Source organism: Trichoplusia ni, chromosome 9 (assembly GCF_003590095.1).
Source record: "Trichoplusia ni isolate ovarian cell line Hi5 chromosome 9, tn1, whole genome shotgun sequence".
Classification (NCBI taxonomy): Eukaryota; Metazoa; Arthropoda; class Insecta; order Lepidoptera; family Noctuidae; genus Trichoplusia; species Trichoplusia ni.
The window spans coordinates 15,222,804-15,246,591 of record NC_039486.1 but is presented as its reverse complement, the minus strand read 5'-3'; the positions used below and the strand labels follow the sequence as shown (position 1 = coordinate 15,246,591).

Sequence of the window (23,788 nt, the reverse complement as noted above, 5' to 3'; positions counted from 1 at the left end):
GACTGAGGGAAGTCAGTATTAACAAATGAGTTGTAGCTACCTATCGAATTGATATCACCTCGTAATCATATTTCTTATATCTAGGTAAGGCAGCAGTAAAATATGGAATGGTGAATGGTTTTCAGTAAAACAAAGCTTACATATTATAATTAGATTTATTTATCAATTGAAACTGACACAACAATAAAAAATATTTAAAATATGCGTATCCCACGCTCGTTTACATTTTTGATAACAGGGGAATATCCAAATATAATATATAGAAACCTAAATAAGAATAATTTTATATTTATATAAATTATAGTAGAGCAACTTTCAGTTACTGAACATCTGACCGGACCTGTTGTTACCTCACACTTATTGTTACATCATAAATAAAAAGAAAAACGTCTAAATGAAAACATAAGCATATCACAGAGTCGTTTCTACTTTGGGGTTTCGTTGGGCAGCTTTGAGACTAGCGAAGTTGAGTAAGAGCTAACAGTCTAGGTTCAAACATATGCGTACCATCGCGCGTCATTACTACATACATATAAACTTGTATCATATAAGAATTGTATATAAATTATAGAAAGCTAAAGACTACCAGCGGTCAGCGGTCGCTTACGTCGTAAGACAATCACATAAACACACAACAGTCGGACGTTCAGCAACCTAAATTATCCATACATAACTCATGTATATCAATAATATATTACCATATAGCCGGCGCGGGGGTCTAGATCGACAAATAGCAGTTTCCAACATTTATATTAATCCTTACCCTAGGAATAAACCCTACCTTTTTTGGCATATCCGGCTCATTCAGCGCTCTAGACCTCCTGGCGCTGCGTCGTTATTTTGTAACTTAAATTATAATTTTGTCCTGAATTTTATAGATTACTTAAGTGATACTCAAACGTAGTCCGCACAATGCGCCTCGTTCGTGCCGCCTGCACTTGTTACTTAGAGGTAATAGTGAAGGCCGCACAATGTTTGAGTAACGCTGTACTATAGGCTAGTCACATGTATACTGAAGCCCTAACTATCCCTAGTCTAGCTATCGTTAATGTGTTACGTAGCCGAGCTGAACCCGTGGCACTGATTAATCTTTACTACTACTTTCACACGAAAGTTAGAATAAGATTAATTGTAAATTTCATCATTGTTTTGCTTATACAGTAAGCAATTTTGAAAACAACGACTACTTTATTGATCAAGGTAAGCTAAGGCTAAGTAACGAAAAATATGTGAATTTCAAGTAAATTTTGTAGCAAATGCAAACGTCAACATAGATAAGAATAATTTATTGATCCAGCCCTATGGACCAGCTGCTTTGTAACTTCATATGATCCAAAGGAAGACATTTTCACCCAGAAGGCACAAGGTTCTGACATAACCGTTAATTCCACCCAATTTAGTTTAAATGCGATTAGGTCGCTTAATTTTTCTAAATATATTGTGGGCTTGTTGTTAACATTTAATAAAACCTTAGAAACTGAATTTTCCAGCTTCACTTCTTTCAAAACTGCAATATTCATCAAATCATCCATTTCGAGTAGCGTGTCTCATACGGGATAGAATAATTTCATCAATATTGCTGGTACATGTTCAGTCGCGGAAAGAACATCAGTAGGTGTATGACAATGAAATACCAAAATATATATCGTAAACAACATTTATTTGACACTAAAATAAATATACAATTAACAATTTTTACAGACATTAACTATTTAAATAATTTTCTAAACTTAACATTCTTTCCGCAACTGTACATGAGTCTTACAATACTTATAACTAATCAATGATTCATCGTACGCAGTGTTGGGTTATTCCTCAGCGTTATGTATACTCTATAAATTTCAATACATCAATAAATTCGTCCCGTGAAACAAATAGAGGGCAAATCCGTATAATTCCGTGATTACAATAGTTCCCGGAAAGTTCCCAGCCGTGCGTGCGGTGGACCGCGTTTTCCGTTTCAACAATATTTCTTCTCCTCCTCTCAGTTATATTTACAAATGAGAAGTGAAGATTAAATCTTCGTAAAACTAGGCTTAGACTGTCTAAAATAAAACTTGAGCTATTCCTGTCAGTAATCTGACACGAATACTAAGACAAGTTTGGAATACAACAAACGAATACTATATTCCTTTCTACATTATTAATTGTTTATACATGTTGGCGTCCTCCACATCGACAGTTACATACATTGATAAGCGTGTACCGAATAATTGTAGGAACAATTACGGCCAGATTAACTACAGTAACTGTCTCGTCTAAAATAAGAAGACCTACGTGTCATCCATCAGAAGTACGTATCGCAAATAGGAACCTCGTTTAAAGTTTAGCTTTAAACAGTCTAAGCTGCATTATATCGACAGCAAGCAAATTAATGTCAGATCTATTTCATTTGCACTAACATCACTATAAAATGTTATCAAACATTTATGATTTGTTGTTTGTGTTCGAGTGTAAGTATGGTAGGGTGTTGCTGCATCAGCGCAGAGTGGCGACTTGCTTATCGATACTAGTGGTGTGTGCGGCGGCGGCGGCGCGGCGCTCCTAGCAGCAGCCCTTCACGTTGGCGGGGGACATGCTCTCGCGCAGCCTCTCGAACAGGCTCTCGCTGTCGCTGTCGTACATCTGTGGGACACACCGGAGCGTTACTACACACTCTACACAGTACACGACCTGCTATAACACTGATAACCGCCTAGAGGGCACTGATAAGCACGCGCTATATGTACTCGTCATTACTGAGTTGTTGTTTTATGTTATGATTGATAACTAGGGGTGCGTACTCAAACGGTAAAATAACAGGAAAAAATATGTCTCGGAATTTAGTAAATATGTTTGAACATAGCTACACTTTATCAGAAATGATATGTATGGGAACTGCGCAGTAGTAGGCGATACCTACACCGACTACAGTGAGAGTCGTGGAGTAACAAATCATTCCAACAGTGAATATACTCGTGACCGATTAGATTAGTTCCCAATAAACATAACGCAGAAAATGATACTTAGAGGACACAAATTAGGGATTTCCAGCAAGTCAAGGTTTTAATAAATATTTACATTATCGGTTTATAACCTGACATAAAGAGTACCTAGCGGTTTATAGTTATCTGTCAAGATTACAGGAGCCTATCAGTGGGTTTCCCAAAAAGCTGACATCACAAGATTCGTCTACTGCGTATATTAATATCGGCATGATCTGATATGGCCCTTTAATTAGTCACTGCGTTCATATAATCAATTGTTTTATACGATTTATAGGTTGATGCGACTGCATCAGCAGCGGTCGGTATAACAGAGTGTACTTACATCGTCATCGTCGTCGCTGTCGGAGTCGCTGTCGTCGGAGAGGTTGGCGAAGGCGCGGGCGGCGGGCGTGCGGCGCGCGAGGCGGCGCGGCGTGCGGCCCGCGTAGTCCCGCGCGCGCGCCTGCACGCCCGCGCAGCGCGCCGCCAGCCACGCCGCCAGCCGCGCGTCGCCGCGCCGCGCCGCGATGTGCAGCGCCGTCCAGCCCGCTAGGTTCTCCTGCAGGCAACAAACATACCAGCGTTACACAACCTGCCACCATTTCACAAACCTGTTCCAAAACCAGGTATCCAGTTATTGGATTAACCTTATTTATCGATAGACGGGGAATGCCTAAATCGTGCACCCGTTCCTCTTAATCTTGGTAAGCATTGATAAACAAGCGTCGTTATGTTTGCTACTGAAAACAATGGGAACGTTTACGAAAAAACCCTGACGCACCAGATAACGTACTATCAGTAGATTACCCGATGAGATGGTGACTTCTACTGCTAGCTAGGATTCCAAAGAGTATAAAAGTTATGATATGTAACTATTAGAATTGATTGTAACGATAAATTAATGAGTTGCTTCACGAGATTTCGCCTCGTGTTTCAGTTATGTGGACAAATGGGTTATCGTGTCATTAGAAGACAAACAAAGCAACGTCACTTGCAATCAGTTGTATAACTTCAGTAATAGTTATCTCATCGAATATTTAAAAGTTTTTCGCCGGAATTTACTTAAGAAGCAAATAATGATTCTGAGGTTCCAAGTCAGTTTTATATAAGCTAACAGGTAAACGAATTATTATTTGTTTCAGAACCATTGGCGTGAAGATAGCGCTGTAAATACCCGGAGAGTCCAAGGCACGTCGCGCACTGACTATTTTTGTCATTTATTTCTGGGAACAACTATTTCGGTTGTTTGTGTGACTGTGAGTCGAGTATTAATCAGCAGCGTATTCCCCAGTTCGTAACTTTGCGTAATAACAACATTTTCCTTTCAGAAAACATAAACCGCGAAAACTCCGAACAACTAAATGCATAGGGCTATTCCTCTTATAAGGTTATCTGAAATATTAGGCGTCATGTTCACCATATGAGCGGTGTTCGGGCTTGCCCGAGTTTCGGGCTGACTCATTTTGTGGTTACGGTGTCCTAGCTAGCAACAGAACTAATTTTCTGTTCACTTTCCCTTTTGTTTGTCGTGGGATATTCGGACAAGCTGCACTAGTTTCCTTAGAAACTAGTTCAAATTACTATGTGCTTCATATTGTGTACTTACCACGGCATTAATGTCGGCTCCGTAGTAGACTAACGTCTGGAGAGCTTCTTGGTGACCTGCTGACGCTGCTAGGTGCACGCACGCTTGTCCTGTAACAAACAAGAACATCTATTAATATAATGCAACCTATTAAAATACTTGAAATCAAGTAATTACGTTTTCAGTCAGGGAGGGCTCAGACTTGTTTATATAAATTGTGTACATGTAATATCGTTGGGAAACATTTGGTGTATCGCTCAACGATCACCGAAACCAAAGCTGACCTTCATCTCTTGCTACTTATTACTCGCACACGGAAACACCAACTTTGATTGAAGTGATTATTTTAAAACGGTATACTTTATTGGTTTTATTTATAGCCGTGGGAGCAAATACAAAGATTAAAAAAATAACAATTTTATATCTTGTGGTTGGAAAGTTTTTCCTATGGTTACTTTATGTTGAACCTGGTGGTAGTCATACCAAAAATGAAACGACGAATTTGTATTAAACAAATTGTATTTAATTTGAATGTAGTTCATATTCGTTAAATGCTTCTTCTTGTGTTGAAATAAAATGCAGATACCAGAAAAAGTTAGATAACCTTTAACAATTATAAGACGTCATATTTATAAATTCTTTCTCGCGCAATCACATCTAACTGGTTCTATATATACATTTATACATGCTGACGTCACGCGCAAGCAAAAAACAAAGACTTTTGTATGTAAACGCTTTTTCAAAATAACTGGATATACGAGCAATAACAATAATAATAAGAGCTGAACATCATAAATATCGAATATTATCAACAAGTCAAATTAAGTTATACAACAACGGTAAAAAGTTAGACTAGAATTTTTCGTATACCTAGCTCATTCAATAAATTAATTTTTTGTTAAAATTCGTATTCAAAAGGCTGCAGCGTGCACAATGCGCAAAAACTGTGAACATTGTTTATAGAAATGGTCCATAATCATCGCTCGGCCGAGCTCTGGAACCGATCCAAGTGTATTTAAAACGAATCTAAAATAGATCGCTCGCTAAAATGGCTGAGCGCTTTTTAAAGCCCAAGAATTTAGGTTAGCTTAATATAATCCTTTCTGGTTTTGAGGGATGATTCAATTTGGACTTGTCTGCATGCTTATGCACGCTTATTGCACAAGCACGGTCTTCAAGCGGATGAGGTGCATTACCAACGTGACTCCTGAGCCTGACCTATGAGCATTCACATTATTCGTATGACACCTGCCACGGGCCCCGCACCATCAGATATCGAGTGTAAAATACTGTATCTGCTATTCGCATGGGCACTTATTTCATAATTTATGATGAAAATTTCCCTCCCGCGTGTAAGAGTACAATTTATGGCATGATAAATACAAGTTCTGTATTAGCATATGGTAATGGATAATTTGTGTACACATTACTATGCACACAATAATCTAGAAGGTAATTATGATGAACATAATTTTGTGGAAGTGGGAAAACTAGAACGTGATAGAAATATTACAAATTCTTTTCTATAAAGCCTAGGCATGGTGCATGCCTGTCATGTTTTTGAGTACAGGGACATTATCGTGACGTAATAGCGGAGGTCCCAGAAACCTTGACATTAAACATGCAGCAACATAAGCACAATCCCAATGTCTAATGAGTTTCATACAGTACCTAGTTTTTCAATTTGTTAGTGTAAGAGTGGTCGAAATATAAATTTTGATAAGGTTAATTTAAAGATTATATATATTATTTCTTAGACTTTGCGAGCTTCAAAACTGGGTAGTAAAATAACGACGATCTGCGTTATGGAAGTTCATGACTTATTAACAGGAGGAAATTTAAATAGATTTAAATCTTTAGTGATGTTGAAATATTATATTTTTAGCCGGTCGTGGGAACAAATAGAGTCGGGTGTACGTAATCAAAACATAGTATACATGTGAGTGGTTCGTCGCCGCCAGCTGACGTGACAGTGAGACGGATCAACCGGCGCAAGTACCTCGCGTAGTGGCATGTGTACGATGTCGTCACGGCGGCAGCGCGGCGCGGGCCGAGGGGGGGGGGGCGGAGCTGCGCCGACCTGATGGGGTTTTCCCAATAATGTGGCGGTCGGCGACTGGCAACGCACGCGCCTCCACTGTCCTCGCCTAATATGGCGCGCTAGCGCTGTATTTTCACTATTTCCGTATAATCCATTGATTGTTCTTGTGACGACTAATTATTTCCATGACGAATGTCTAGGCACCGCTCAGAGAGATAAATAGAACACTAGTTAAAGTTTCAGGTGCTTCATGTTTGTAGGTTTTAATTGTTAAATAACAACGCAGCCCAGCAAAAATGTGAGTTAGTAAGGTTTAACGAGGAACATTTTTTTTCCTTATTTACGCGTTGAAACATTTAGGCGCTGCCCGCGATACAGGGTATTGACGATGCGTTAGAAGCCCTCATCAGGAGTCTACTATACAATTAACTAACGAGGGTAAAAATATTCAATTTCCGTACAAAAATCGATTCACACAAAAAAACGATCGAATAATATTATAAGGTGAGTGTCACCAACACTACGACGAGTAATTTCCGGAACAGGTAATATTATTAAGCTATATAATTTGGACCTAAACTACATGTGGGAACATATCATCCATGCGGAACCCTCGCCGCGCGCTTGTTTCAACAGGTTCTGGTGTAAAAACCCATAACCTCGCAAACAGAGCTGGCGAGCCGGCACACAACTAAAATTTTCAACATAAATATAATTAAGTGACGTGCCGCAGGTGCCGTTTGCCCGAGCTGGTAATATCATACAAATATGGGGAATAACGTCTTGTGTTATTGTCCGATGCAGTGCCAGTTACGTTTTGTAGCTAATTAGGAAACAATGGTTGGGGAATGTGCGCAGGCGCAAACAAATAGACGTCACTTTGACTTTTAAGCTAACGTTACGGTGGTGTGCGTCATGCTCGTGTTTAGCACCATCATACTGAAACGGTGACAAATCAATTAAAAGCTTCAGTCCTCTAACTATTTCGAAGGCTTATATAAGTTTAACTTATTTCTTTTTCCACAGCCCTGGCGTTTTAAAAGTACAGACATGGGTTTTTCATAGTCAAAGTTGAAAATATTTGGGTTATATAAATACATAATTTGTTAAGTGTATAGTCGCAATAGAAAACGTAATGCTTATAAACAGAGTCAATAGTAAAACATGTTCTAAATTGGCACAAGTGGTGGGTTTTACCAGTTTCCGTAATGTTGAAGGTTCTAGTTGATTGAAGCAAAATTAAAGTCGCAGTCACAGTGATGGCAACAAAATGACAAGCGGGGTACAATGTTAGCGTTGCTGCAAGTAAAAAGGCCACAATTCTCTAACATGGAACTAATTCTATAGGAATTAAACATACGAACAGGACCAACACCAACACATTCGTCCATAGTTATATAATAATCAAACTTTTTGGTTGTCATGAACTTTTCATGAGAATAAATAACGAAGGACATGAAAAACCAGGCTGAGCGATGGAAAACCCCACACTTAATAAAAAAACGGTACAAGTGTTAAATGCGCGGACAGATAGCAATGGTTAACGAGTTCTCAGATAGATAACGATACCTCAAATATAGTTATAAAAAGTAATTAATGTTATAAAATTTACGCGCAGCAATTTACTTGAAGAAGTTGTTACAGGTCACTTAAAACGAATAAAAGAACAACTTGAAAAAATCATCGTTTCAGATAATTTAAAGATTTATTTTTAAAATTGGATTTACTCAATAAATGTTTAACTAAGAAAATGACATTGGCTAAAAATATACTGACGCAAATACTACACCACCATTATAAGTATTAATATCAATAATTATTTAAATTGGCTATTTACGTCCAAGGGAAATCCAAATTAAATAATACGTATTGTATTGTTGTCGTCCTTGACTAGAGAAGCAACTCAAATAAAAGAAGAAACTTTACACAAATACATTTCCAAGTTATTCTACATAAAAAGTTTATCGCTCGAATCGTCTTGAAACCGGAATCTCAAAAATTCCCAAAATTCAACTGGCTATCGAAGCAGCGAACGATTTAAATTGAACTTTGGGCAGGCAGATGTTTGTCTCGGTCTTGATAAGACTGAACAAGTACTAGGCCGATGTCAAAGACAGATAAGAGACCTACCAATAAAAATGGTTGACTTGATTAAGTTCGAAGAGATATAATTAGAAAGTGCGGCTGCGCGGTCCCACGTAACACGTTCATAATACATGAGCGCTTGGGATTTCCGTCCGTATGTAACCGGCACGAGGCCCACTTTCACGTGGGTATTGCCCAGGCCATCATCATAAGAGCTACCATTGTTCAAAACCCCAATGCAAAAGAAGCTATGTTTTGCGGTTTTCCTGGGACTGGTCATTGCTGTGCGAGAACAAGGTACTGTGCAATTAGCATTTCTAAAAATAAATATTATTTACGGATAGATGCACTTCGAAAGTATCTAAAATACTGAAGAACTAAGTGCATAAGTCAAACTATAATAATTTAAGACGTGCCATATAAGTCGTTCTTCGTCGTGTTATAATAAAATGGCGATAAATATACAAATATCGTACGAGTTGATGCTACGACATTTATAAGATATTGAAATTGTCAGGAAAACCCATCTCGCCAAGACGGCTATTTAGCATAGTAGTAATAGGTTTTCAATTAGCGCCTGAACAATGGTCGGGGTAACCCAAACCGTGTGTTCGGGCCGCTGGTCCGGGGGCGTTACACGCTCAAAAAGTTAGCTTTCACTCGGTGAGCGGCCGTTTGTGTTCGTTACGCGACCGGCTCGTCGTAACGTTGGGAATACCCAACGCCGCCGGAGCCGACAGCCTGCGATCTGTCGACCCAACCATCAACGATCTCTCTACGCAATCAACAAAATGTGAATGAAAGAAAATTAAATCAACTCGCACTATAAAAAAGAAGTTCCCAAAATGTCTCCGCAAGGTCAACATACTGGGTAAATCCATATGCAAATATGCTTCAGTATGAACCGAAATTCTTTAACATCAGGTACGGGAGGTTGTTTGCCATTTCGGAAAAACCAGAAACAATAAAGAGCGTGGAGTTAATCTTTTAAGTGCAGCTCGCTGTGGCAGGGAATTCCACAACTTTATTTATTACTAATTGATACTGACTGAGTGTCTGTGTAATGGAGAAAGAGGTAGTCTCCGACAGGATGTCTGAGGTATTTCTTAGTTAAAGATTATGATGACATTGAACGTAATGAAGACCTTGACGGACGTCACAAGCACGGTGCGTTCACACGTAAACAATGTACGGCGCCTTTGTTTAGCATTGTAAACAGGTTCTAGTTCATCCTAGCTACCATTTAATTCAAGAGATCCTAGAGAAGCTCCGTATTTTTTCTGCAGCGGCACGTGACCGGCCGGGTCGTGTCCGGATCCAGTCGTCACGAGAACGAAGGACAATGACGTTGCTGTTGAAGGCAAACCGCCTCTCTTCGTATGACGGATGACATAGTTATTTTTTTTTCAAAAAGCCATACTTTTTACTAGTTCTTTTTTGAGTAAATATGCGACAACAAGCGCTATTTGCAGTTTAAATGCGTTTTTAGACGTTTTACAGATTGAGAATTATGTGTAAGTTTGTGAATAGCTGAACGGCAAGAAATATGACAGCAATAATACATGTAAGAATAAATTATATCATATGAGCAATGCAACTCTTTTATGAATAAATGGTTGAAGCATTTGCCATGCAGTTTGTAAATACTTGGGAAATCCGGTAAGCGGGTTTTTTTACTCTTCGGGTCCATGATTCAGATGTACTATTGCGAACCTAAATGTTAGGTGTCCGTAAAGACTAGAACAAATTTACTAGCTTTAAATATTATAGTTCCTCAGAATTAAGACTTTAGCATGAGTCAGCGTCATTCATTCAACGTGTGAGAGCTTTCAGACAAAACCGGTATACGTACTAAACAATGATAGCCAACCTAACTATATTGTTAAGTAACTACAAATTTATAATAAATACTCCTTGTTGTCTAAAGGTACATTTGATATCTTGGCATGGTCAATGAACGACAATCCTGATGTGAGATTTAAAGAAAAACCTGAGGTCATCACAATAAATAGGTGATGTCAGTGGCCATAAACCGATACAGGAATGTAACGCGAAAGGTGACCCAACAATAAAATAAGTAAACATTTAATTTTAGTATCTAAGGCCAGCAACTATGATTGCTTTGACAAAATTAAGAATCGTGAAAATATTGTTTGTTTTTAGCCTGAGAAAACTCCTTATACAGAGTTGATGACGTCATTCTCAATGTACCTACAAATACCTAGACTACTACGTGGTTTTGAATAACTACTAGGAACTAATTAAGACTGAAATCCCAGTGGATAAGATTGCATTGAGATGTAACTGATTCCTACACTTACCATTATAATTCTTTTGGTTCAGTACTGAAGCTAGCTTCCTAGGTGGATTTTCTGGTACAGGCGCGAGCAGCGCTTGTAAGCACTCGATATGTCCTTTTGCTGTAGCTTTGTGCAGGGGCGTCTCTCCTGTCCGGTCGCGCGCGCCGAGCGACAGCCCCGCGTGCACCAGCATCCTGGTGACGACCGCGTTCCCGCCCATTACGGCCAGGTGCAGCGGTGTGTGCCCGTCGTCGTTGGCGACGTCCAACAGAGCCTTGTTTGGACACACCCTGATCAATGTACCCACTGACTTCTTGCAGCCGTGTACTGTTGCTATGTGCAATTGTCTGTAACAATGGAATAAACCACATTGAATGTTTCAGTTACAAGAGGCGAATTCAAATAAAATGATAAGTTGCGACCAACTGTAGTGTTATATTTTTTCTAAATATAGAATATGATATGATGTTTTGCGACCTTTACCGTATCGGACCGGTTGGTGCGAGTGAGTAGCATCGAGAGGGGCCCGGCTAAACTTAGCAAACGATACAGACAACCGGCCCAGCTACTATCTAACATTCTAGACATTTATGAATTAGGTTTTTCAAACTTTTTACGTAATTAAGAGTGGACAGTGTTTCTATTAATCTGCGCGTGCGCAATGAGCAGGAAATGTTTACGAATGCTAATGATGTAATAAGCGTTAAGGAAGCATTGACTTCCTAGCGGCGACAACCATTGTGCGTGATATTTTAATTTAACGCTTAAAACATTTTTGTTAAATATCAAAATAATAAAAAAAAACCAATGAATGTGACCTCATAAGTACTGGGCAAACCCATTAATAAATTCTATTAGCATACTGTGTACAGTTTGTATTGATTTAATATTGAGCATTTACATTAAAAGGAAAATAAACATAAAACATACACTGTTAAAATAAGGCGTCATTGCGAAACGGACGCGTTCCTTGGGGTTTGCCCAGAGGTCACAGCTACCAACCCATTAGCTATACAGTACTGCAGTGTAACTCTGATGAAACATTATATTTAATAACAACTTCTGGATCATATATTGTATATCAAATATCAATAAATATAATATTCTCTGCAGTGTGGTTGGATGCTGGTTATTATCTTGCTTTTATACATACACACTTCTCATATATACTCCAAGCTTTGGGTTATTGGCACCACTATCAGTGTTTAGTTGTTATATATTTTATAACTCATTATGACGGTTTGAATGTAATGTGTAACTTGTTAATGTCGCTAACATAATTTAGATGTTATTTTAGTCTAGAACAAAGCAAAATCTTAGTTATTCAAAGGTTTAGTGAATATTACTGTTAGCAAGGTAAAAAATCCAAAAGTTTCAGTAGTAATAGTATCATTTGAGACATAAAACATACATTTGTTTCCTTTTTATCTGCAAACGCAGATAAGGCATAATTTAGGTAAGTAAGCTACATCTAAGATAGTATCAAATGAGGTGGGAAAATCCAAGATTGACTTTGAATCTTTATGAGTTTGTCAAACACCCTTTGGAATAATTACTGTATTATTTTCATGACATTGGAAATGACAGATAAGATAATCATTTTAAGTGTCAAGTTTATTGATTAGTGGAATTTCCTTCTCAAAAGTCTGACTGCATTGAACAGAAAAACACAAAGTGGGTCAATTAAAATGTTACAAGGATTAACATACATGCAAGCTAATGCAGGGTTTTTACAGTAAGTTATCATAGTCTTTAAGTTATTTTGTATAATAATACCATGGACACATGTCTGAAACAAATTATTTGTATTTGTATATTATTTGTAGTACTGTTAATAATTGCAATTTTGTTCTAACATTTACATCATTTTTTAAAAAGTTACCTGTGACTTATTTAAAAATTTATACTCAGCTAAAGAGAAATAGAGAAACAGTTTCAAAGAGTAATAGTGTATTGAAATGGTCATATTGCATAACATTAATAATAATTGAGATGCATCTAATAGGCATAAATTTCCAGTGTTTGTATCAATTAAAGAGTTTATTGCTTCAGTATCTCTTTACTTTTGCAGACTATAAATATATCTGATAAAGTATATGTGTTATCTTTAGTACTGATGGTTAAACCTCCAAGTCTCATAAAACATAAATAAAAAATTAAGTTTAGCATAACTCGGATAAACAACCTGATTATATCAATTATATCCACATAGTAGTTGTTTATCTGAAGTTTTCATTATATTACAAGTCATTAAACATTTGCTTTTACGATATCATTTTTAGGAAATGATAGATTAAATAAGGTTTAATATAAAACTGTGTGTCGGTAACTGAATAATTGTTATCTTGTTGAACTTGCTCTGTCCTAACCACAATTGTTTGTAGTTTTTATACAAAAACAAGTGCTTTACCAATATAAGTATGAAATCATATTATGCTAAGACAACTTGTACCCATTATAGTGTAAGCATTGAGCAATAAGTTTAAATCAAAACAAATACTATCAAAACCTCAGATGACATTCCCAATTGACCATGAACCGAATGTGTACATGTTGGTATACGCAGTAGAGTTATGATGCATTGTCAACTCACGTGTCGCCATCGCTGTCCTGCTGGAAGAATATCTCGAGAGGCGGGAGGTCTGTTTGTGACGGCGGCGACAGCCTACAGACAAACTTGGGCTCGACGCTCGTGCTGTCACTTAGCTGTACGTTCGACAGGCTCTCCGTTACATGACACAGTATACCACTGTCGAGCTCGCTATCGGCCTGCTCTGCACTATCACACAACACTTTCTTTTCCACACTCTCGGTTTCGGGCTCCGATTCCACTTCACCAGAATACAAGTCCAAAGGTCCCGACACAATACCAGAATCGATGTTGTCGTCCTCCACAATCTTGGTAAAATCGCTTGTGTTTTTCGCACTCATTTTGATGGATTATTTAATCACACTTGTTACTAAAGTTACGATCGGAATGCACGTGTGTTATTTTTAACACTAACTATGCGAAATCATGTTTTAAAACCAAAAATATTGTCGCGTAAAAACTAGTAAACAACCGTTCAACAATGAAATCGCATGCGCAATGAATGATCAAATCGCGGTGTTGAATGATGAAGACTCCACTTCACTATTTCCACTATTCGGTTCGGATAAACACACGAAACACTATTTATCCTCAACTCACGAGTGCATCATCCAACGTTGTAAAGCGAACTGAACGCCATCTGTGTATTGAATTTCCTTTTATAGTTTGTGCTATTTCTGGCTTTTAGTACATCTGTTGGAAATTACAGTTTGGTAAACCCAGTCCATAATGTATTTTGATGATAACTTAATCGTTGATCTACTGTTTCCACTTCAAATGAAAGTCATGATAAAAACCACGATAATAACATTTTAGTTTGTTATTCACATTCTTTCATATTGAACTTAAGTGGTTGCAGTATTTTCATTGTTACTACATGGAGGAATATTTGAAAATATCGTACTTGTTGCCTATCGTAATAACTATATTAATTGATTATTAATACATATTGAGGTTTTTAATAATTTCTATTGTTTTCTGTGCGTATCCAAAAAGTTTATTTTTTTTTTTTTTTTTGTTTATTTTTTGTTTATGGCAATCTGCTGTTCTTTACAACAATTTCTGCCAGTGTCGTGTAGTGATAGCACATGGGTAAATTGTAATTATTTACTGGGACAGTTTCCTTTAATATTTTGTTTCTTTTTTACCTGAAACAACACAAATATAGGTGTTAGTAAATATTAATACTTATCATACAGATTATGTACAAACATATAATATATAATACTACATATAGAATAATTACAATCTTATTTTGTTAATTATTATAAATTTAATAAAGGCACATATAATTTGGGGATTGGGAAAGAAGGAAAGGAGATGACGGACATTAACTGGGTGTTGGATTTTTAAGTTACTTATGACCTGATCCATATTAAAGGAATTGTTGCAGGGGCAGTTGAGGAAAATGTGGTCTAGGGAGCCCTCCTCTAGACCACATCCACAGAGGGGATTGTCACGGACACGAATTTTGTGAAGGAAGATTGGAGTACAGCAATGACCAATGCGGATACGGCATATTACTGACGTAACCCACTTTGGGACCTTTTTGAATTTATAGAACCAAGGTTTGGAGGGGATAGAGGGTTGGATTGCTGCGAGTGCTCCCCCCTTGGTCTTACTGGTCTCTGACCAGTAAGATTGCCAGGCTTTGAAGAGGTCTATTTTAGCCTTATGGATCAGGTCATAAGTTTCTACTCTGTAATGGGACTTGTCGGCTAAGCTACTGGAGATAGCCGCTTTAGCGGCTGTATCCGCGCACTCATTGCCTGCGATGCCCATATGGCCTGGTATCCATACAAGTATTACCTCTATATCCTTACTGGAAAGAAGATGCAAAAGGATTTTAATTTCTATAATGATTGGACTTCGGAGGTTATCTTTTAAAGAATTTTTGACAATTGCTTCCAGGGCACTTCTGGAATCGGAGAAAATGACCGCTTTTGTAATATTACTATGCGAAGAGATGTATGAACATGCCTCTAGGATGCCAATACACTCTCCAGTGAACACTGATGTCTCTGGAGGGCATTGGAATTGGAGAAAAGTTTGTTGGTTCGAAATGTAGACGGCAACCCCAGTTTTGCCGTCTGGGCTAAATTTAGATGCGTCTGTAAAGAATCGAAAATGCTCCGGCCACTTATCATTTACAAACTGGGAAAAGTACTGATTCGCCTGAACAGTCTCTTTATTGAGACCAATACTGGGGATGAAATTGGGGACAAAATGTACGACGTTGTATGGGGAGGCAAAGACGGGTAATTTACAACACTGGCGAATCGGGGCAGACTCTCCGACCATACTTAATTTACGAAATGAGTTTAATACTAAAGGGGGGACTTTATGTTTCCAATATGGACTTTGTCTAAACAAGATATCCAAGGTGGATAGTCGCGGCAATAACTTGTGGTTAGAATTAAAGAAGACCTTATACATAAATTTGTCAGCAAGGTATTGCCTGCGAAGGAGAAGGGGAGGGTCGCCACTCTCAACCTGCAGCGCGTTAATCGGTGTAGATCTCATACAACCCAATACAATGCGGAGGGATTTGGACTGGACGATGTCTAACCTAGCCAGTGCAACTTTGCTGCACGGCTCCATCCAAAAGCTAGCATAATCCAACAGACTCCTTATTGTGGCATTGTAAATGAGTTTTAATGTGAACGGATGAGCACCCCACCAAACGCCTGCGAGAGCACGCAACAAATTTAGCTTCTTCTCACATTTGTCAACGACATAGCCAATATGGGAGACACCAGATAATTTTGAGTCCAGGATGACACCCAGGAATTTCACGCGACCCACTAAGTTAATAGGGGAGCCTTCAATTTCCAGGTGAACATCCGGAATAACTCTTTTCCGAGTAAAGATAACTGCGGAGCTCTTAGAGGCAGACAAAGTGAGACCGTGAGAAACTAGCCAGTGGTTTAGGGAGTCGAGAGATACTTGCATGGACGCCGAAGCCTGATCAATCGATGCCTTCGGCAGATAAAGACAGAGATCGTCCGCATACTGCAAGATCCGACAGTCACTGTTGAGGGATCTATGGAGGTCAGAGGTGTATATACTGTAAAGTAGGGGGCTAAGGACCGAACCTTGAGGGAGACCTTTCCAAAGGGTTCTAGATTCAGAATCTACACCAGGGATGTGAAGCTTGACGTAGCGTTCGGAAAATAAGTTACAGATGCAGTGTCGCATCTTAGCCGGGATGCTCATCTGTCGTAATTTACTAATGAGCACGGAAAGAAGAACATTGTCATATGCAGCTGAAATGTCAAGGAAGACCGCTAAAACGGACTCGTTTTTTGAAAAAGCGATACGCGTATCCGTGACAAGGACGCCAATGTCATCCATGGTGCTGACACCTTTTCGGAAACCAAATTGTGACTCTGCTAAAAGATTGCGGTTCTCCACAAACCACTCCAATCGATTTTTAATAAGATGTTCTAAGATTTTACCAATGACGGGTGAGAGAGCAATCGGACGGAAATTATTAATATTGTCGGGGGTTTTTCCTGGCTTTAGGATCGGGATGATTAGCTGGGTTTTCCAGCTTTCTGGGATATGGGAGAGTGTGAAACAGGAGTTGATTAGGGATAGGAGGTACTGGCGACAACGATCACCAGACCTCTTGTAAAAGGAATAGGGAAAGCCATCAATCCCCGGGGCCGAGTCACGGACGTGGTTGAGCACTGACTCTAACTCACGTAACGAAAATGGCAGGTCCAAGGGGTCATAGGAGATGGAGGAAGGGACGAGGGCCGAAGGACATTCCTCGTTAAGAGGAACATAGGGAGGGGCTAGCTTACAGAGGAAGGGGGTCGCGAGGTCAAGAGGAACTATGGAAGGACTTTGGGATGAACAGCCTCGGCTGTATCCCTTAAACTTTTTCCAAATGACTGAGGATGGGGATGAAGGAGACAAGGAAGCGCAGAAATTCTTCCAACCCTCGTATTTCTTCTTTTTGAAGAGGCGCCTGGATCTAGCAAGGATCCGTTTATATTCCATCAGGTTGGTCACCGTCATAGACCCGACGTATCTGGACTCGGCTTCCTTCCGGGCTTTAACCATGGCTGAACACTCACGGTCCCACCAAGGCGGAGATGAAAGCTTCCCAGAAGCCGAGTTCTTAAGCGGGATGCTACGTTCGGCAGCCAACGAGATAGCACCAGAAAATTGCTCTATACAGGCGTCGAGATTGTCTGGAGTAACTTCCGGCATAGAAAGGACTAGGGAATCTAGGTATCGGGAATACAAGTCCCAGTTAGCACCTGGAAGCTTGAATCTTAGGAGGGGAGGATTGTCTCGACTGGGTAGTGATCTATTAATAAGGGTGGTGCGGATGGGGTAGTGATCACTACCATGGGTGTGGTTAATACGGTGCCAATCCAATTGACCCGTCAAGCTGTTCGAGCAGATAGCGAGGTCCACGCAACTTCTATTTTGGCCAGGTCTGGGAAGGCGGGTTTCCAACCCACCGTTGACGACACAGAGCCCGACCTCATCGATTAAATCGACAAGGTCCAACCCCGGGCCATCACAGTAGTCGGATCCCCAGAGGAGGTGGTGACAGTTAAAATCACCCAGGATTATGGTAGGGGTTTGGACGGAACAAATATTTTTAATATATTGGAAACATGTGGGATTAGGGGAGGGGATATATATAGAAATAAAATCAATGCCGAGTAGGTTTACACCCACGACACTAACTTCATCGCCATGGGGAGGAAGAGAAAGAGGGGAGAAGGAGAGGGAATTATTCACAAGTATAGCGGCTCCGCCATAACCATCAGGACGGTCATCACGGAGCACGCTATACCTGGGGATATTAAAATGGAGACGTGGGGTTAGCCACGTCTCTGCAATTGCAAAGATTGCAGGATTATACAAGTTTATTAGGTGAGTGACCTCATGTCTTTTCGGGAGGACACTCCTGGCGTTCCACTGGAGGAGATGGAATGTGACGGTGGGAGAAGAGGTTTACAATGTTTTTGGCAACGTGGTCTGGTAAGGGATAGGAAGAAAGAATAGTTGTGAGCAACATCACTATCTGCTCGACAGCAGAAACGTTTTCGGGAGGGGTAAGGTTGTTAGGAAGTCCACAACCGTTGGCGGGTTGGGGAAGGGTAAAACTGTTTAGGATGTTTTGGTGAGCCTGTCGGTCGTAGCCCGGGGAAAGAGGGGCATGGGATTTCGGCGGAAGGAATACAGTTTTCCTGTATGATGTGGTGGTAGGTTGGCGAGGGTGGAAAGGACGAGCTGCTTGGGATGGGTGGAGAGAGTGTGGGGCGGAGGGAGCTGATGCTACCACATCAGCAAAGGACTTTCGGGCCGGGGGGAATAACTTTGCTGCCTCAGAGTAGGACAGATTTTTTTGAGACATGCAGGTTTTTATGTTCCTCTGCCTTTGGTGCTCTGGACATTGCCGGCTGGTGGCCAGATGGGACCCTTCGCAAAATATGCAAATAGGCTCCTCTGATGTACACCCTTCCCCAAAGTGATCTCCACCACAGCGGAAGCACCGTGGCTTAGACCTACATTGGGTCTTGGTGTGCCCAAACCTACAACATCCAAAGCATTGAATGGTGGGATAGTTGTATAGCTCTACAAGGAGGGAGTTATGACAGCAAAAAACACGTTCAGGGAGAACCCTACCGTCAAAAGTTATGACCACTGAAGAAGTGGGCAGCCATTCCGATTTGCCATCATTGGTAACTTTCCTATTCAGCCGTCTAATTTTTAGAATCTGACCACTGCCTGAAGGCGATTTTAAATTGTCTGAGCATTCTAAGTCAGACCAGTCTGCTGGAACACCTTTTACTACACCCATACGTGTTATATTAAAAGTAGGGATCAGCATGGAGTATCCTTTGTCCTTCAAGAAAGAGCTTTCTAGGAAGGCATTAGCGTCCTTGGGGGCTTTGAACTCTACTGAGATACGGTTTCTACCTATTTTTTTAATTCCGTCTTCAGTAATGTTTTTAACCTTATTTTTCAACAGCAACTGTCCAAACCTCACTGGGTGCATGGTCGAACCCGCCTTAGGGTCTACGTCCGCATACGACACGAATACAATGTATGGGGCAACGTCAGTGTCTGTGTATTTAGACCTAGCTATAAGGGATGGTGCAGAGATCCTGTCGCGTTTTGACGAAGGCGTTATGGTGTCGTCGTTACACTGGTCCTTTCCTTTATCATCTATCGGTCTTTTGCGCTTCGGTAGGGAAGTTTGAGTCTCCATAGCCTCAAAAGACGCCAAAGGAGCTGTTACCACGGGAGTATACTCAAACAATTCTCGTGATTGGGGATTGGGGTCGGGTTGGGGGTTGGTTTCATGTGGGGGTTGATCATTGGGATCTGGCGGGCGGCCCGGAGGCCGGTCGTCAGCGTCCATGATCGCGCGGCGGCTGCCGCATAAAACAAAGGTAGTACCGTGTACTTACCGGTAAATTTGACGCTCACAAACACAAAACACAAAGGACACACACAGATAAGTAAAACACACCCAAAATAAAATCGGAAAAACGAAATTCTACTGCCCAAAAGCTTAGAAAAAGAAACTCCACATGTGTTAATCAACAAACACAAACCGGAAGTCTCAAAAAAAAAAAAAAAAAAAAAAAAGTTTATAAAAAGGTAAATTCGTCTGTCACTGTCACGATGTAGCTGTCAAAGTCATAGGTTGTCCAATTATTTACCGTCGTATTTATTTGTAAAATATTTTAATATTTCAAATAAATTACAAGTATAAAAATGTTTGCTGAAAAAGTTATAGAGTTGTTGAAGGAAGCAGAAAGAAATCCTGTGACTATAGACCCTTTCAATGTAATTATAAATAACAATACTTATAATTTAAGTTTTGTTTACGAACTTTTGTTTGTACTTTGAATTTTTGTTTTAATACTTGCTGGTTATTTTCAGGACGATAAAATACGCCAAATTGTGGAGGAAATGCATTCCTTATTTAGAATGAATATGAATGATGCGTAAGTAACTAATTAACTTTACCACTATAACCTAACAGAATAAATGATGTTCCTAGTTCTTAAAAATGTTTCTGTTAAAATGGTAATTGAAATATATAGTGTTTGTATTCTAAAATATTAAGTTATGTAGGAGATAATGGTTCCCAAATAATTTCCTTGTTTTGCTTATCATGTTCAAACTAATCATTACAGGAATGCCACAATGGAAAATAAAACTCTATGGACAACAGTACAAGTGAGACATTCTGCATTAGAAAGGAACAAGCGCTGTCTTTTGGCTTACCTCTACAGTAGAATGGCAAAAATAAAAACATTGAGATGGGAATTTGGTGCTATATTACCACCTGATGTGAGAGAACTACTGTCAGATGACGAATATGAATGGTTTTCAAAGTATTCAACAAACCTAGCTTCTTACATGAGGTCTCTAGGTCAAGATATAGGCTACAACGGGATTGATTTAACAGAGAACCTTAAGCCACCAAAATCATTGTATATAGAAGTTCTATGCATGGCCGACTATGGCAAGTTGGAACTGGAAGATGGGGATGTCATATTGTTGAAGAAAAACAGCAGACATTTCCTGCCAACATCAGAATGTCAGACTCTTATAAGACAAGGGATTTTAAAACAGATAACGTAGGGTTGTATTATAGATTTAAGCTTTGTATGATATTTTTTATGCTAGTAAGATTTTTTTCAATGAAAGATATTAAAATAAAAATGTACACAAATATTCCTGGTTTTTATTACAACAATGAAAAATAACTCAAACAATTTTCTTCTCTGTTGAGATATAAGATAATCAATCCCAGATATGGTATGTTTCTGTTGGCAATGTCTTGTTATCTAGACAAACTTACAACACTCAGGTGACATATATATGCTATGGTTTATTTTAAGCTATGAGAAGAACTTAATATTTTCAGATTAGATTAGGCACTGGAAACTGACATCATAGTTTATTTATTGTTGAATATTGACCATGGTAGCTTTCACAACACCTTTGAACTTTGTTTTTTTTTTATTTCATTATTACTAGCGGTTTTAAAGAATATAAATAAAAACCGGCGAAGGGCGAGTAGGACCCGAGACACCGAGGGTTTCGCACGAATAGTAAAAAAAAACAAATTGGCTGGGTAATAAATAAATGTGTTTTGGATTGATTTGTTAAACGCCAGCAGATTTATGACCATAACACCTTTTTAGTATTTGTTACTATAGCGGCCGTAAAAATACATCGTGTGTAAAAATTATAACTGTCGAACTATCAAGATTTTGATAGATTTTGATAAGAGAAATAAGATACTTCATCAATGTACAGATTAATTCAGTTCCTGAAAACCTGTGTGGTACTTCGTCCAGTGCGATTACAAATGTAATTATTGAACCATAGCATTGCTACTACATTCTAATACATGTTATTAAAGCAAGGGTACTATACTCACTATACTTTACTAAAACAATGTTGCCTGTTGAACAACATTAATAATGAATAGCAAACTGAAATCAAGCATTTTCCCATCCCGGTCAGCGTTCCCCTAATGCAAGGTACTGCAACTTTCGCTATAATTTAATTTTATGTGACAGTAAAGTGTGTCACTGATAAATCGACGCGACCGACCCGCGGCGGCTTGCTAACTATCTACTTCCATTACTTTGTTGTATTAGATGCATAATATTCGTCTTATCTGCCCGTACTACGCATGAAAAATCGGTCAAATATGAGTAGGAATCACGTCACTAAATTTTTTCTACAAATTGGCTGAAGAGAAACAAGAATGCTCAACTGTCTAGCTACTATGGTTCAAAAGATACTGCCTGGAACACAATCATTGGAAATTCATTGTATCTATTCACAGTGAGTGTTCCGAGCCGACAAGCGACAATTATGCTTCACCTAATTATACCTAAGTAAAAGCTGTAAATCGAGTTAGCAAGGCTATTTCGTTGTATTTTTAACAAGTCGCAGTCCACCTGCGCTGCGCCTTCATATTCTTGGCACATTTTCATTCGTTTTTCCAGTTTTCAGTTATTTTTTGTGACCACTACGTAGCGGCTGGTGGTGACAGTTGCCCGTCTTTCCAACTTCGCTACGTCTACAAAAAGTCACCGCGTTTAGCGCATTTGCGTTTTTCGTGAGTTGTAAACTAAACCCTCTTACTTACCTAGATTTATTTTCCTGAAAAATAATTTTGTTCTTGAAAGGTTCTTTTAAAGAGTTTCTCCTTTTATAATGTAGTTATAAAAAAATGTAATCAATTATACGGGAAATGTGTCTGACGCCGTTTGTAATGTCCTTTAAACTTTTACTTCGTAAGTAGGTTACCTTACGTTGTCACATTACCTAAATTCGATAGGTATCTAAAGAGATGAGAAAAAAAACCTCAAAGCTCTTATGAATATTTTATACGTTGTGATACCTATACAAAAACTACCTACTAACTAGGTAGTTTTTGTATAGGTATAAGATTGCTAAACCTCCGTATTAATTCCTCATATAGAAGAAACCCATCAGATATCTAGAAGATTGAAAAATCGGCCTTAAGTATGGTTTACTAAACATATTATAAATTAACATGTATAGCTACTATCTAAAAGAACTGCACAAATGTTGAAGGTTGAAAGAAGAAAATGTTCTCATAGACTTTGTTTTACTAATTACAACTCGTTCAATTTTCTCTAATCCTACGTAGTTCCATTCAAAGCGGCTCGTGTTTTTTCTTTAATATCTTCTTTCATCTAATCCTGTCACCGCGACTATCTCAGACGCAATCTTCATTGCCGCCTTGATACCTTAGCTTAGGCTTAGTTTTAATTAAACCGTCGAAAAGGTCGGTTTTATACGTTGGGAAAGTATTGGGACATTTTCCTTAAGTTTCAATATGTTCTGGTTTTAAATTGTCGATTACAATGGGAGCGCTAAGCCGCAGCCCAGCCGGTCTAGAACACGCGCATGCAGCTTACATCGACAAATTCTGAAATTTAGTGCGCGCTGTTATCCGGAGCCCGGCCCCGCGTAATGCCTCGCTTCATAATATCCATCCCACAGTTTATCGTATTTATTCTTAGCTATAAGCACATAGTAAGTACAAGACATATATTTTACACTGCTATGAGTACTTAGGCAAACTTATATTGTAGATATAATTATGTTTCGTAATTTAATGAGTCTTAACTAAACATCGAATGCAGACGCTTCATCAGGAGGATATTTACTTGGAGGAGAAGCTTA

General features: G+C 39.1%; 2 protein-coding genes across 2 annotated transcripts; one reads left to right on the top strand and one right to left on the bottom strand.

Moving 5' to 3' along the window:
* Positions 1-1,271: 1,271 nt before the first annotated feature.
* LOC113497565 (NF-kappa-B inhibitor cactus-like) lies at positions 1,272-14,213 on the bottom strand. The gene is made up of 5 exons (XM_026877155.1): positions 13,571-14,213; positions 10,999-11,324; positions 4,573-4,661; positions 3,310-3,525; positions 1,272-2,625 (listed from the first exon to the last, which is right to left on the bottom strand). Exons 1-5 carry the CDS (start codon positions 13,906-13,908, stop codon positions 2,545-2,547), a joined length of 1,050 nt encoding a protein of 349 aa, XP_026732956.1. The 5' UTR covers positions 13,909-14,213; the 3' UTR covers positions 1,272-2,544.
* A 6,000-nt stretch (positions 14,214-20,213) lies between these two features.
* LOC113497566 (DNA replication complex GINS protein PSF1) lies at positions 20,214-21,289 on the top strand. The gene is made up of 3 exons (XM_026877156.1): positions 20,214-20,392; positions 20,489-20,553; positions 20,746-21,289. The coding sequence occupies exons 1-3, from the start codon at positions 20,321-20,323 to the stop codon at positions 21,194-21,196; spliced, it is 588 nt and encodes a 195-aa protein (XP_026732957.1). The 5' UTR covers positions 20,214-20,320; the 3' UTR covers positions 21,197-21,289.
* Positions 21,290-23,788: the final 2,499 nt, after the last annotated feature.

What these genes read in the sequence shown, in the direction of transcription:
- LOC113497565 (XM_026877155.1), bottom strand. Translation starts at nt 13,908, where the DNA reads ATGAGTGCGAAAAACACAAGCGATTTTACCAAGATTGTGGAGGACGAC. An exon ending in GAACCAAAAGAATTATAATG is followed by an intron (nt 4,662 to 10,998) that starts GTAAGTGTAGGA and finishes TGTTTGTTACAG; the next exon opens with GACAAGCGTGCGTGCACCTA. An exon ending in GAGCCGACATTAATGCCGTG is followed by an intron (nt 3,526 to 4,572) that starts GTAAGTACACAA and finishes TGTTGCCTGCAG; the next exon opens with GAGAACCTAGCGGGCTGGAC.
- LOC113497566 (XM_026877156.1), top strand. Translation starts at nt 20,321, where the DNA reads ATGTTTGCTGAAAAAGTTATAGAGTTGTTGAAGGAAGCAGAAAGAAAT. An exon ending in TGACTATAGACCCTTTCAAT is followed by an intron (nt 20,393 to 20,488) that starts GTAATTATAAAT and finishes GGTTATTTTCAG; the next exon opens with GACGATAAAATACGCCAAAT. An exon ending in AGAATGAATATGAATGATGC is followed by an intron (nt 20,554 to 20,745) that starts GTAAGTAACTAA and finishes TAATCATTACAG; the next exon opens with GAATGCCACAATGGAAAATA.